We start from the raw sequence: 14,590 nt of genomic DNA on the forward strand, positions 1-14,590 counted from the left end.
TATATATATTAGAAGTACAATATAAAAAATATATATACACTTTGGAATACTTACGTTTCCTTCTTGAGTATCTGTTTGGCGAAAAACAACGTTTCGGGATCCTGCTGTTCCCTTCTTCAGGTTTTCGTCTAGGCCAGCACGATCACCACATAGCCACGTCAATTAAGGCAAGGATTGATGTAGAAGGTAAAACAGGTTAAAAAGGATAAAAAGTTGACTCAATATCAACTGACCCCATACACGTAAAACCTTCATGTTCTAATACTAACTTTAAAAACTCCAAATCTAAAAAATGTCATAAAAACTTTTCACATGAAACACGTTAAAAACCCCTACACATTTCTCCTTTACGAAGTATGCGTCGAACTGATACGTCTTTTCGTGGAATGCCAGAAGTTGCTCGGCTGTTGCCCTCTCCCACTTTTCCCTCCCCCCTCACCGTTAATCGTACTACGTCATATCTATTTCGAAATCTTTAACCTTGAGGGCTGTAGGATGCCAAGAACTGGATTGTCCTAGCACGTGATTGACGAAGGACACGAAATTTAGAAAAGAGAGATAGTTTGGATCGATGAGCAGGAATGTATATGAATCGGCATTCATTTGTAAAGATAGGAACAATAAGTTAAACAGAGATGACATGAACGTCAATGAATTGTGGATTAGAATGTTTAAGAGATGGGATATAAGTAAGGAAAAGATTGGTTTCCAAGTCACTCCAGCCGTGATCGACGCGGCCCTCGAGGTTAAAGATTTCGAAATAGATATGACATAGTACAATTGACGGTGAGGGGGGAGCGAAAAGTGGGAAAGGGCAACAGCCGAGGAACTTCCGGCATTCCACGAGAAGACGTATCAATTCGATGCATACTTCGTAACGGAGTAATGTGCAGGGGTTTTTAACGTGTTTTGTGTGAAAAGTTTTTATGACATTTTTTTTAGATTTGGAGTTTTTAAAGTTAGTATTAGAACATGAAGGTTTTACGTGTACGGGGTCAGTTGATATTGAGAAAACGTTTTATCCTTTTTAACCTGTTTTACCTGCTACCTCAATCCTTGCCTTCATTGACGCGACTATGTGGTGATCATGCTGGCCTAGACGAAAACCTGAAGAAGGGAACAGCAGGATCCTGAAACGTTGTTTTTCACAAAACAGACAGTCACGAAACGTAAGTATTCCAAAGTATATATATTTTTATATTGTATTTTTAATATATTTTTATGGTACACCCCGGTTTCAATTCCTTTTCCTTTTTCTTCAATGGATATATCCAGGTAGTTAATTTTTCCATTATCCATTTCTTCTTTTGTATACTTTATTCTTTCATGACCTTCATTCAATAAATCTAAACATTTCTTCTGTTGTTTCTTTGCTTTTTGCTATGAAGATTACATCATCCACGTATCTCTTGAACAGTATCACCCATTGCTCTCTTCTCTATCCAATGTATACATATATTGGCTAACAAATATGATAAGGGGTTCCCCATAGCTAATCCTTCCTTCTATTTAAATACCAGAACGAAACATCGCAGATAAAATCAAATGAAAACCACTAAAAATAACTGTTTTAAGATTATTTTGCAAGTACTTCATAAGATGTGATTGTTTTCAGGCACATCTGAAACTAATTTCTGTATAAACATTTGTCTGATAATAATGGGTACATTTATTGAGTGCATCCAGCAGCGTGTAACTCAAAACACAACAAATGATATGCACATGTTACAACTGTCTCTTCATCAGTCGCCATGTTGACTGAGGATCCTTTTCATTCATTTCGTTTTGAAAATGACTCATCTTGATGTGTTGTGCCACATCTTGTCAGATCCGCTGTGTGGCTGACCTCAGAAAGCACTGCATTAAAGAAGCAAGAAAGGTGAGTAAAACTCAAACTCCATGTCTCTGGAATAATGGTGGCAGACAAAAAGTCATACAGTGCTACCTCGGAATCAACTGGGATATAATGTAGAAAAATATTAGCAGTGGAGACCAGGCCTGTATCCAGGATTTTTTTGAGGGGGGGGGGGCAAGCCCGAAACCTTGGATATATATATAAATTATTATCATGTAATATATGTCAATTATTAATTAATATCATTAACTAATTTATTTATTTATTTATATATATTTATAAACATATATAAAGAAATTAATTTGCTACATTTATAAACTAGCAAATTAATTCCTTTCAAGGACTGGTTCAAAATGTCAAGAAATAAGAAGATAAGTGAAATGTTTTAATAAATGTTAGATATTATTTAATTATTGCTTTTTATTAAAAATGATAATTAAATTTTCATACTTTTATTGTGTTATGTTTTTATAATGGTGTAAATCTATTAATGCTCTCTCGAAAGGAAATATTTCCTTATCAGAGTTGTAGCTAGAGATTGTAGCACCCAGGACAAGAATTATTTTCGCACCACCCTACCTAGACATTGTTGAAATTTTATGTACGTACTCTTTTCTGCTTAATCCAATGAAAAAAAAACTTAGCATTTAAGAAATGTGGCTAATAAAAGGACAGTCGGTTGTGCATCCCACACCATCTTCATTGAAGCAGTGTGTGTTATTGTTCACATCTACAAAATCGATTGCAAATTAAAGATAACTAGGTGGAGGGACAAGAAATGAGAAACTTTAAGAAGACATTAGTTTCCTATTATTTAACATGTAAATGCTATGTTTCATTCCCGACGAACAGGAAGTAAGAAATAGAGGAGAAGTGACAGGTCAGTCTAATTTCTATGTTTGAGGGTCCTAGGGTGACAATGACAACCACAATAGAGCCAGCCAGCTATGGTTCCATTTGTTACTAGTCCAATTTGATATAATTTTAAAATCTTATCTGTCACTGTAGAAGTACGTTTTTACCTCATGCTTTTACCAGCCAGAGAGAGAGATATGGCGAACTGTCCCAACCAAATTGGAACATTTAGTAGCTTCACATAAATGGTTATAAAACTATAATTACTAAGTATAGTAGACTGCAGACTTCTTAAGTCTGTCTCTCTCCAGAGACAACCCATTCATTTATACAAGAAGAGAATCTAAATTCTTGCAATATCTTAAGAATTATCCATGTCATTTTTGTAGGTTTGCATCAAAATATTTCATGGCTCGGGGGGGGGGGGGGGGGGGCACTAAGAAAATTGTATGTACTTCGCACACTTTTGGTTTTAGCACAATGATTCTATTGTTGCAGGGCATTCAGTGATATATAGAATTATTTATTCCTTTGCCAAATACACGTTGAATTGTTATGATCAGATTTTTGAGATGGCTGCCTTGGATATACTATTCTTAAAAGATGTCACCGGAGTAGAGCGTTTGTAAGTGTTACTACATGGGCAGTACATTGTCAAGTGAAATGAAATGACCAAACTTCGTAATTTGATAGTAAAGAAGTAGAGAGGAAATAACTGCAAGTACAAACAATGTTCCTTTGCATGGTCTAATTAGGCGCAAACAAGGATGAGTCAAGGTTTAATTTTTTTTTCTGGAAATGTTAATTTTTATACTTCATGTTTTTTTTTCTTAAAATATTCTGACAACAGTAATACAAGGTACATTCAATATATAACAGGAAAAGTTGTATAAAAAATCGAAAATATGACCATGTTTGGTGTTTCTTTGTTATTTTGTGGTGGCATCCTAGAACTATTAACAGATGGGCCTGGCACGCCTGCCTCGTGAACGGGGTGCTAGGAATCAGCACAAAACAAGATGGTGGCACCCTTGCAGGTTTGCACCAACTTGGAGCAGCGAAGTGTCATTAGATTTCTGTTAGCTGAAGGGTTGAAACCAATCGAAATTCACCGTCAGATGGCAGTGCAATATGGTGAAAGCTGTTTGAGTTGAACACAAGTGTACGAGTGGGCAGAGAAGTTCAAACAGGGTGTAACAAGTGTTCAAGATTCGCCACGTCCAGGATGCTCTGTCTCTGCAGTCACGGAGAACAACATTGAGAGAGTTGACGAGTTAATACGGGAAAACAGGCGTATTAAGGTGAGTGAGATTGCATCAAAGATGAACGTTAGTGTCGGATCAGCCCACCATATTGTTCATGACGTACTGATGTTCAAGAAAGTGTGTGCGAGGTGGGTTCCAAAACATTTGACACCAGAAATGAAAGACAGGCGAATGGATATGTGCGGGGAGCTTTTGCGACAGTACGAGGCTGAAGGGGAGGCATTTTTTCACCGTATTGTCACGGGAGATAAAAGTTGGGCAAATTTTTACAAACCTGAACGAAAGCGGGCTACAATGCAGTGGCGACATTCTTCATCTCCAAGACCCAAGAAGGTGCGAGCTGAAAGAAGTCCTGGTAAGGTTATGTTGACTGTTTTGGGATCATAAGGGAACAATTCTTGAACATTACATGCCTAGAGGTCAAAATGTAAACAGTGTGACATACGCAAACCGCATGCGTAAAAATTTGAAACCAGCAATTTTGAAGAATCGATGTGGTCTGGTGTTCAGTGCCATCCTGTTACTGCATGACAACGCGATACCACACACTGCTAGATTCACATTAGCTACCATCAATGACCTAAAGTTCATCTGCTTACCCTACCCCCCATATTCCCTGGATCTGGCACCTTCAGATTAACACATTTTTGGCTCACTTAAAGATGATCTTAGTGGCTCAAGGTTCGAGGACGATGAGGAAGTCCAGGCAGCAGTGCATGACTGGTTACGCACATGCCCAAAAGAATTCTTTGCACGTGGAATTGGGAGGCTTGTGGAGAGCTGGCGCAGGTGCATTGAACTTGAGGGGGACTATGTTGAATAATTATCATGTGTTGTATTCCATTCGAATAGTAGATTCTATAAAAAAAATATTTCCGGTTATTTATTGAATGTACCTTGTATTTGCTCAGTGAGTGGTCTTTTGTGACTTACAATTGTATATAGCCCTATTATAGAACTGATATTGGAAATAAGTGGCAACATTGCATAAGCCTTTTTATAAAAATAAGAACAAAATTTCTGAATGGTTTTCAACTAGACTTTACACATTTTTTTTTTTATTCATGTTAGTTTATTGTGAGGGCACAATCCTTCCTTTATGTTGTTCTTCTGACTGCTCTTCTTGAGAGGTAGGATGTCAAAATTTCACTTCAGAAATTAAACAAACTTCACCTCTGTGATGAATATTTTTTTTTATGTATAATTGCATTATTTCAAAATTAAACACTTTAAAATTCACGTCAATACTTTTTTAAACAGATTTGATGCCCTATGAGTTTCTTTATCAGAACTTCTACTGTATACTTTTGAGGAGAATAACTATAAATGTCATATTCCATTGGAGAAAGTCATTGTTGATGTTCAGACATCATATGTTCCTGCTTCTTGTTACATTCTTTCTAAAGTTTCACTATAGTGCAAGGGTGCCTGTTTCTATGCCACTTTCAAGATTCCAAAAATAGACAATCTATTGGAAATGTCATCTTCAAAGGATTGCCACTGAAATATATAAAAAGGTGTATTTATGTTTCCCATTCCAGTGGCTCAAGATATCTGGCAATCAAACCAGAGGTATGGCAACACTTTCTAGATGTGCCTTTTTTATGACTATGCTATTCAAGAGAGGATTTCACATTGTTGTAAATTGGGCTTCCATCACACAATACAAGGAATTGACTTTAGCCTTTTAAATAACTTGGCTAATAATTAACATGCCATTACAGCTATATTCTGCAATAATAAATCCTTTGGAAAAAATTTCCTCACCCTAAAACCATTTTTAAGCTCTTGGACAATAGTAAATCAACCATGGTTTGGTTTAATTTCATAGATACTGTATGTGATTCACCTTAAGTGTCCGTAAGATCTATCTTTATCTGCAACATATCTTAAATAAAATAATGGTAAATGGAAATTTTAGAAGCACACTTGATCTCTCTCTCTCTTTACCGTAGTGTATAACAGAAAATCTGAAGTTGATACATTTAAGATGATCAATTACAATCTATAAATGTCCAATACAAGAACACAGCACTTGATTAATATTGCAAATAGAAAGGATAGCAGAAAAAATATTTGCAGGCATACATTATTCCATTGTATCAGCGTAGATCATCATCTGAATAGAAGGATTTTTAACTTTTGTGTTGGTGGATGGATGCAGAGGAATCTTGGGTGTACCAGAAGAATGAGCAAGTTTTTGGACTTCTAGAGGGAGGGATTATATCACAAGAAGGCTAAGGAGCTGAAGTGGATTCATTATGTTGGTTGTTGAAAATTGTTCGCTTCCAGACCCCACTTGCTTCCATGTTTTTTTCTGACAATTTTCTTCAGTTTGTTTTACGAGCCTACTTTATTAATATACCTGGGAATATTAATACAAAAATAATTCTAATTAGTGTGCTAAAATTTGTACTCTAAATGTGAAAATCTTCTTATTTCCAGTGTTAATTAGTCAGGAGTGGTTTGCCTCAAGACTGTTTGGAAACTCTCTGTGGCTCATAGCACTTGGATACTATATTTATATAACATTCCTTGGCTATAGCTGTAAGTATATTTTTGTTTTATGCCTTGGTTAGTGAACAATTTAGGTTTCCTTATCAGTATGTTGTGTCTTGACTAAGTAAGAACACTCGTATTCAATGTAATGGTAATGATATTATTTTGTGTTCATGGATAATGTAATGTGTATGTGAATTTTTCAGTTGTAATTATCATGCATTGGCACAGTGTAAATAATGAACTGACAGCTGATAAGTGTTAAGTGATTATATTTCATGCTGAATACTGAACATTCTTTTTTTTTAAGTTTGATTTGATAATGTAAGTTGGGCATTGAAATTGTTGTTACTGTTAATTCTCATGATGTATCAAATATGAACCAACATGTGTGCATGTGTGTTTGTGTGCATTAGTGTTAAATTCCCTCTATACACACACACAACAATACACACAAAACTTTATTGCTCGTCATTCCTTGAAATGTCACTCTTCCATTTTTGAGACACACAACAAACAACCACTTCATGAAAAACTGCACTAACAATAACATGTTGCTGCTTGCAACTTGTACTAATGGTCAATGAGATGTTTATCTTGCCTTCCACTGACTGGTGAGCCTGCAGCATTGCAAATCTCGTTGCTTTATTCACAGACTGGTTTTGCTTCCCAGGCATACTTGCAGTTGGAGAAATCACCTAAAAATTGGAAGGTTGCATACCAAAACACTTCAAAGTCATCATGGCAATCCTTAGAATCTAGATGTCAACATGAAATTTTAAACTTGTCTTTTTGAAGCAACGATGCAACATAATTTTGCTATTACAAGTCAAATGTAGATTTCTTTTTTGTTTTTCAATCCACCCATCTTCTCGGCTGCTATTGGTAAAGTACTGATTAAACTATCCGATCCCTAATTTTTATTCAGCTCATGCCCATGCCTAATACTCATGCCGATAGTGAATGCTAATTTCAATTTTCTCTCTGCCAGTAATGTTATAATGGCATTATATAAATCAAATAATGCTTTCTTTGAAATAGTTATTTCAATGTTTTGTGTCCTCGACATCTCATCTTGAGCACCATTCATCATGCTGATATTCAGCATTCCATACCACCCCTCACACATTTACAGGCTGTCTATCGCCCACATCCATTGCAATCTTTTTTTGTTTTTACTTAGGTTTCATTTTGAATTTAGTGTTGCAATCCCTCTTTTACCAGGGATCTGAGGTCACAGGGATGCAACAATGACACATTTAGGTAGAGCTTAAATATACTTGTGGTTGAACCTGCTCCGACTGAGAGAAAGGAGATATGGATGATTGAATTTAGGTTTCTTGTCCAAATGCTTCTTGCTGACCGTATTGTGACTGATGCCAAGGTTCGATACCGTGACCCTCGGCTCACTTTTCCGAGCAATCCCGCATGAATGGCTGCAAGGCGTATGCAGACGTAAACTTCGTACACCGTTGTTGTAGTTCAGTTCAATGTAAAGTGAATGAGTAAAATGAGAGAAATGAGAGCGAGCTTGCTTTTATAATCTTTTGCCTCGAAAGGTTATTACACCTTTCGAACATGCTGGATCATGTTAGATCCACGTATTTACCTCTCAGTCAAAGCTCTGAGGAAATAACGATGCGTGCACATCAGCGGCGTAGTGCCCACGTAAGGCTTGTAAGTCCACCTTACAAGTTGAAATTATTGAAGAAAACTTATTTCATTCCCGTATTTATCGCTTGAACACACACAGAAATATCGGACTGCAAGTAGAACTTTTAACGAAATATTTGAGGACTTGTTTTGATTCGAGTTGTCTCTCTGTAAGGCTTCTTCAGAGGACTTACGTGTAGGTGAATGGAAGAAATGATTTGGACTCGCCCATGGCGGGTGTGTTTGCTTACGTAGTATCTTCTCAACCAATGACAGGGCACCCCGATTCTGAGCCAGATGTAATGCGCATTACCAGTGGGTGATAACTGGCGAGAATATCTGTCCCCAGGCAGGCGAAGCTTACGTTGGCATGGTTGCCGCTGCGTATGACTCATATGCTTGCCACGGTCGGAAGAGAACAAGGAAATTCGACTCCCGTGTTTTTTCAACAATGCTTGACGGGAGGTGTAACAAAACGGGTGTCATTTTTAATGTGTAAACTAACTATTAAGTTCACAAACGAGATGGTTTAATGTTAGATATTACCTCCATTAGAAGCAGCGAAGTTAACGATAAAAGAGGAATGAATATCTGGCAATCCTAGATCCGGCAGCGCTCGCAAAGTTTGGCGCGTGCATCCCAGTTACCCGTAATGTTAAAGCATGCACGTAATACTTAGCGTTATGATTTACAGAATTTTTTTTTACCTTTTCCTTTCACTAAGTTGCTTCATATGTTTTTCAAAATGTGCGCAAATATCGTAACCATGATAATGAGTAATATTCTCGAATGCATTTGCAAATTGTATTCTACGCATTTCCCACAATAAGAATAAAAATATGACATGACCTTTCCAGAAGAAGAGTTTGTGTCCTAAACTAAGCTGTATGCAAGTTCAATTGCTACCAGTTGAAAGTTGAGCTACAGGAAATTTATTCTGAAGCCGAATATCGAGTAAAGAGTGTGTTTGAACTTCATGAGTACTTGCGTACTACCCATTTGAATGAAGCTGTTGAACAAGTGTACAAACTAACAGAATTGTTCCTCACTGTTCCTGCCTCAAGCTCGTCGGTGGAAAGGTCGTTTTCTGCACTGAAGAGGATTCATATATTTCAACGCAGCACACAGACTCAGGCAAGGAAATCTGACTTGGGACTGATATCCATTGAAAAGGAGCTGCCAAAGACATTGACCAGAAACTCCCGATTCTACGACGACGTGATAGAGGTTTTCAGACTAAAGGATCATCGGATCGGGTTACAGTATAAATGAGAATTTTCATTAAGTAATACATATGCTATTATTGTTAACATAGAGTGTGTGCATTTTGTGTTTGAAATTGAGTATGCCCATACATGGCCTAGATTCAAATAGATTCTATTTAGTTAAAATGTTTTTGGGTTTTCTTTATCCAATATTCAGGTCAGGTTTATCTAAGGAGGCCTTACACCTTTCATAGAATCACGCTACGCCACTGGTGCACATCCTTGAGATTTCTCTGCGGTCGGACAATTCCAGTTAATGAACAAGCACAAAAGAATCTCTTGACGAGGTTTTCTCGTTCTTTCAATCACCATATCTCTACATTAGAGTATTCTACTTACTGTTGCTTAGAATCTACTGACGTGATTTGGCTTACGAGCTCTGGGTTTACAGTACCAGACAGACCAGTCACTCGTAAGTCTTAAGTTAGTAAATAAACAATAGACTAAACAAATTAGTAGACACAATGTAGAAACACCAAATAAGGAGAACGTATACCTGCTTCTTTTACTCTTATATTTAAAAACAAATTATCTTATGCACTTTCACATTAAACTTAATTGTTCAGGGTGGACTTTACACTTCGAAATATTTCAACTTTTCTGTTCTTCTTCTTCATATCTCGGAGAGGGTGGTGAGGGTTTACGGTGGTAGAAATCACATCCAATAACCTCTCTAAAGAAGTTCCTCGTACGTGTATTTTCGTGATTTACACCATGTGCCACATGTTTGGAGAGTCTTTTCGCTATGACATGAGCAAACTATCGACAATCGAAAGAGTTTTAACTTCATGAGTCCTACTCTTCTGTCTTTTTGAACTGAACAACTGCGGGAATCAACCGTCACGAGGGTCAATCTTCTGTGTCTGGAGCTGGACTCTTGTCAACTGTGGGAATTAACCATCATGAGGGTCACACTTCTCTCTGTGGAGCTGGACTGTACACGTTCTTTTCCATCACTGAAGCCACTGCTGCACGAAGATTGTAATTGGATTTAAAAAATCATGCCACTGTATGTCCGCCAATGGCAAGAGCCTAGCAACAGCTCCTGGTTCGACACGAAGTAATTCACCATTGCTAGGAGCATTGCTCAACACTTGAAACTAAAATACGCTGCTTCAAACCAAACATCCTTCCATTCTGTGCCTAATTCTATGCCTTTTGGTGTGCATGCAGATCTACCTTGCATCTGTCCACCCTTTTCTTCACTTCCAACCTGGGAATCTCCTGCACCTTGCATCAACTTCGTGCCATTGGTAGAATACCAGCAGAGATTTTTAAACCTTCAATCCAAGTATCTTAATGTTATCATATTTTATGAAGAAAGAAACTGGTAATTTTATGAAAAAGAAAAGGGTAAAGAAGAACAAACTTTGCACTGTCAAGTCGGGCATTGTTGCCTGATGTTCCTTGTACCAACCCTCCCAGAGGAAAGGCATCTCAACTCGACTTTGCATTGCACACTGTTTTTCTCATGTATCAACACTAACATTATTAACGTTAACATAATTAAGCCTTGTTTCCATATTAAATACACTAAAGTTGCCAACCAAGGCAGTTTATTCCAGACTCTTGCTAATCTTGACCTGTCAATCACCTTTCAGTGATGGTGATATGCATGTAAATTCCTTGAGAGAAATCGTCCATGATAAGGACTGTCAACATAATGTGTTTTTGTGTGTCTAGACACCCTGCTATGTGTATAAATACTTTGTCTATGTATTCCATCATTTTAGTTTAGTATTTCATCTGGGGAAGACCCTGTTAGATGGTAGAAACGGAACATGTAAAGTGCTTTAAATTCTTAATAATCTGCCTTGGTTAGCAACTTTAGTGTATTTAACTAACATTATATTCAACGTGCTACATCGTTTTAAATTAGCACACATTCTGGTTGAGTGTATTAACACTTAAATGCCAAGACTGCTTTGGTGGTATTTGTGCCAAAGGTGAGTGCATTTTCAGTGCAAAATTTGAAATTCCGTAACATTTGAAATATAATTTATCTCAATCCACTTGTTTTCTCTAGTGGTGGAAGAAGAAGATAGTCAAAAAGCTCATTATTTTTTTTATGATTTTTCAACTTCAGGTGGCCCCCATTGCAGCAATGCCACAAACCTCAAAAGAATTAAGCACTTGTTGTTGATCCTTTTGGAGCAAAAACTGTTTGCCAAATAATTGGAACATGCCTCGTGTACACAAAACTTAACACAAATATTGCTATACCCAGCATTTCTATAAATCTCATGTTCAGCTAGTCCGAGAAGAATATTGAGAATATAAATAAGTTTAGGACAAAATATGTTGATTATCTCTAATATACAGAATGTTGTTCAGAATATATCCTAACCACTTTCTGACACCACTGCCATCTGTGGGATTGAGCTAGGGTGAGGGTGCAGTTGTTGTTATCAGTGTGTATCACAGCTTGCAGGTGTGGGAGTGTTGTGTGTGTAGCTGTCAAATGGCACCAAAAGTGAACCATTATTGAGAAGGGTATGTCATGCCACTTTTCCATGCACATTTGTCACATGACCAAACAGTAAAGCAGTGTCGGGAGAATCGTTTAATGGTTGGGAAAACCTATGTGAAAGAGATAGTGTTCCGGTGCACACAATGCATTCCCGGTGGTAAACATTCACCCACAAGAGTCACCCGCAAAAGGACACCAGTGAAAGTTTTGTGCACCATGTCCTCCTGTACCACGTCTCCAAACTTTTGTGGGGCCCAGAAGGAGGACTGTAGTCACAATGGCTAATCATACATTTACCTTACTGGCAGTGCTTACATTCGGTGATTACACCGTAACACTGATGGCAAGGGGCATAGCAACTTCGTTCATTACCGCTGGGACATTTTGCAAGTGGTTACATGGTTGTCACCAGACTCTTGTGCGGTATATATGGTGGGCAGAAATGTGAAGGTGAATGCTACCTACCTTCAGTCATCTATTATGACCTCATCTTCTAGACAGACATCTTTCCTTTGTATGGAGAGGGCACTCAACAGGTGCACATTCATATGGACAAGGCCTCAAGCCATACTGCCCGAACATCCCTTCTCTTTTTTCAGGAACATTAGGGGTCCTGGGTTCGAATCCTGGCCTGGGCATGGATTCATCATATCATCACTCATCCTCATCTTCGCAAATTAGCCAAAAGTGGCACAAGAAGCGAAGTGAAATAAAGCAAATCAATCAATCGATCAATCTTTTATCTGGAGATGGAGCTGGGAACGGATCCGTGTTATCCCATTTCATGACAGGCCCTCATGCCAGTCCTACGGATTTCTGTGCATTTGGACTTGTGAAACGATGTCTGAAATATCGCCATCCACGCACCCTCCCCGGTCTTTGGAAAGCCTGCAGGGAGGAATAGGATAGGATTTCCATGCCTGTTCTCCAACGTAGTTTGCTACAATGGAAAGTCTGATATGGGGTAATAGTCTGGTGGTCTGATAGAACAACTGGTGGTGGCAGCATGGCATTCCATGAGGTCAGTACACTTTGAGAGTCGTTCAGATATATCCTGAACAACCTTCTGTATCTGCTATCTGTGTGTGAACTTCTTCACAGTATGAATATTCTCAATCATTAAATGTACAGTTGCAGATAAAAATGTGCTTAATACATCCAATATTTGTCTTTTCACAGGCTTGCCTATTTTGCATCGAACACATGTCCTCCTCTACCCACTGACTGTAATATTCATTATATATGTTACTACATTGGCCATAGGTTGGAATGTCAGCCAAAGTGTAATGGATTTCTACACATATCGAGTGTTGTGAAAGTGAAAACTAATGCAGTATTAAGTGATATTGAACAGTAATACAGATATCATTGTGCATTAAGAAACATGTGCTGAGGCTGCAAATGTCATCAAAGAATTTGCATAGATTTTCTTTTGAAGAGCTAAGGACAGCATATAAGTTCACCAATAATGTGATGGTAATGTGTATGTACATACAAAATTATGTATATATGCACTTATTATTTGTCTCAAGATTTTCTTTTTATGAAATGTGACATGATATCAAGAACTTACATAAGATGTTCAATCCCCCCCTCCCCCCCCCTGCAATTTGTATGCAGAACATCTTTATGATTCATAACATTGTGATTTCAGTTTTCATGTAATGCTAATTTCTGTTCACTCTATATTTTGCCATGTAATGTGAAATAATATTGCTAAATATAAATATAAAACTTGAATGAAAACAATGTGTATTGTCCAATGCTTGTTTTCATTTTCAAGGTATCTTGTGAGATATTGTCTGAAGTATGTGTCAGGGTGGCTACTCATCAGGAATTCCTTGAATTCCAGGAATTATGCATGAATTATTAGCTCCAGGAATTATGTGTGAATTCTGCTTGAATTTTTCTGCATAGACATGAAAAATTGTAATTTTTATTAATACAAATCCCATTGAATTTATACATATTTATTAATGCTCTGATTCAAGTTTTTTACATTTTAGCTATTATTTTTATCGAGGGAGGAAAAGAAAAGAAATCTGAGTGGAAAATAAAACCGAATTCTCTCAATCTCTTTGATTTGTTAGTGTCCTTTGCAAAACAATCTATGTCATATAGGGAAGATTATTGCAAGATAAGATATTTGGTTAGGTAAATTTCAAATTCTTGTACAATGAACAAACAATTTTTCGTAGAATATCGTGTAACATTTGTAACTTGTGTTTGTAGATGTATTTTCAGTCTTATTATGCGAAATGGCAAATGTAAACTCTGCTCTTTAAATTACATATTTATCATATGTAAAATATGTATGCATGTATACCGTTCAATTGAATATTATTAGAATTTTTTGATACTTTGGAATCTCACAGAACCTTTATATTGTTAATATAGGTCCAGCCCCGATTAGCCTTTCTGTGCATAAAGTGGACTTAAAACAACAATTCAATCAATAAATATTGTTAATATATTTGTGTGTGTGTGTGTGTGGGTGGGTGGGTGAGTTGTGAGAGGCTGAAATAGAGAAAACATATCCTTGTATACCCTTGAATTTTTGGAAAGTTCGCCTTGAAAAGCAGGAATTATACTTGAATTTTATGACAATACTAGAGTGGCCACCCTGTGTGTTGAACCTTCCCTGGTGATGAAGTAAGGGGCTCTTTTAGGTTAATTGCCATGTAAGTGAATTATTGAGATGTTGATGTGGTGCATTTTCACAAGGGAC

General features: G+C 37.3%; 1 protein-coding gene across 4 annotated transcripts in view; it reads left to right on the plus strand.

The window, feature by feature from the left end:
• Unc50 (Unc50 RNA binding protein) overlaps positions 1-14,151 on the plus strand; it is a 156,807-nt gene extending 142,656 nt beyond the window's left edge. For 2 of the 4 annotated variants that reach the window (XM_083119541.1, XM_083119537.1), the window contains exons 7-8: positions 6,421-6,522; positions 13,042-14,151. In XM_083119541.1, coding sequence (XP_082975667.1) covers positions 6,421-6,522; positions 13,042-13,178 — 239 coding nt within the window. In that variant the 3' untranslated portion in view covers positions 13,179-14,151. The remainder of the gene's footprint in view (positions 1-6,420; positions 6,523-13,041) is intronic. The other 2 variants (XM_083119539.1, XM_083119540.1) reach the window with 2 other exon arrangements.
• Positions 14,152-14,590: the final 439 nt, after the last annotated feature.

The sequence above is a fragment of the Lepisma saccharinum genome, chromosome 3 (assembly GCF_977018435.1).
Source record: "Lepisma saccharinum chromosome 3, izLepSacc3.1, whole genome shotgun sequence".
NCBI classification, from domain to species: Eukaryota; Metazoa; Arthropoda; class Insecta; order Zygentoma; family Lepismatidae; genus Lepisma; species Lepisma saccharinum.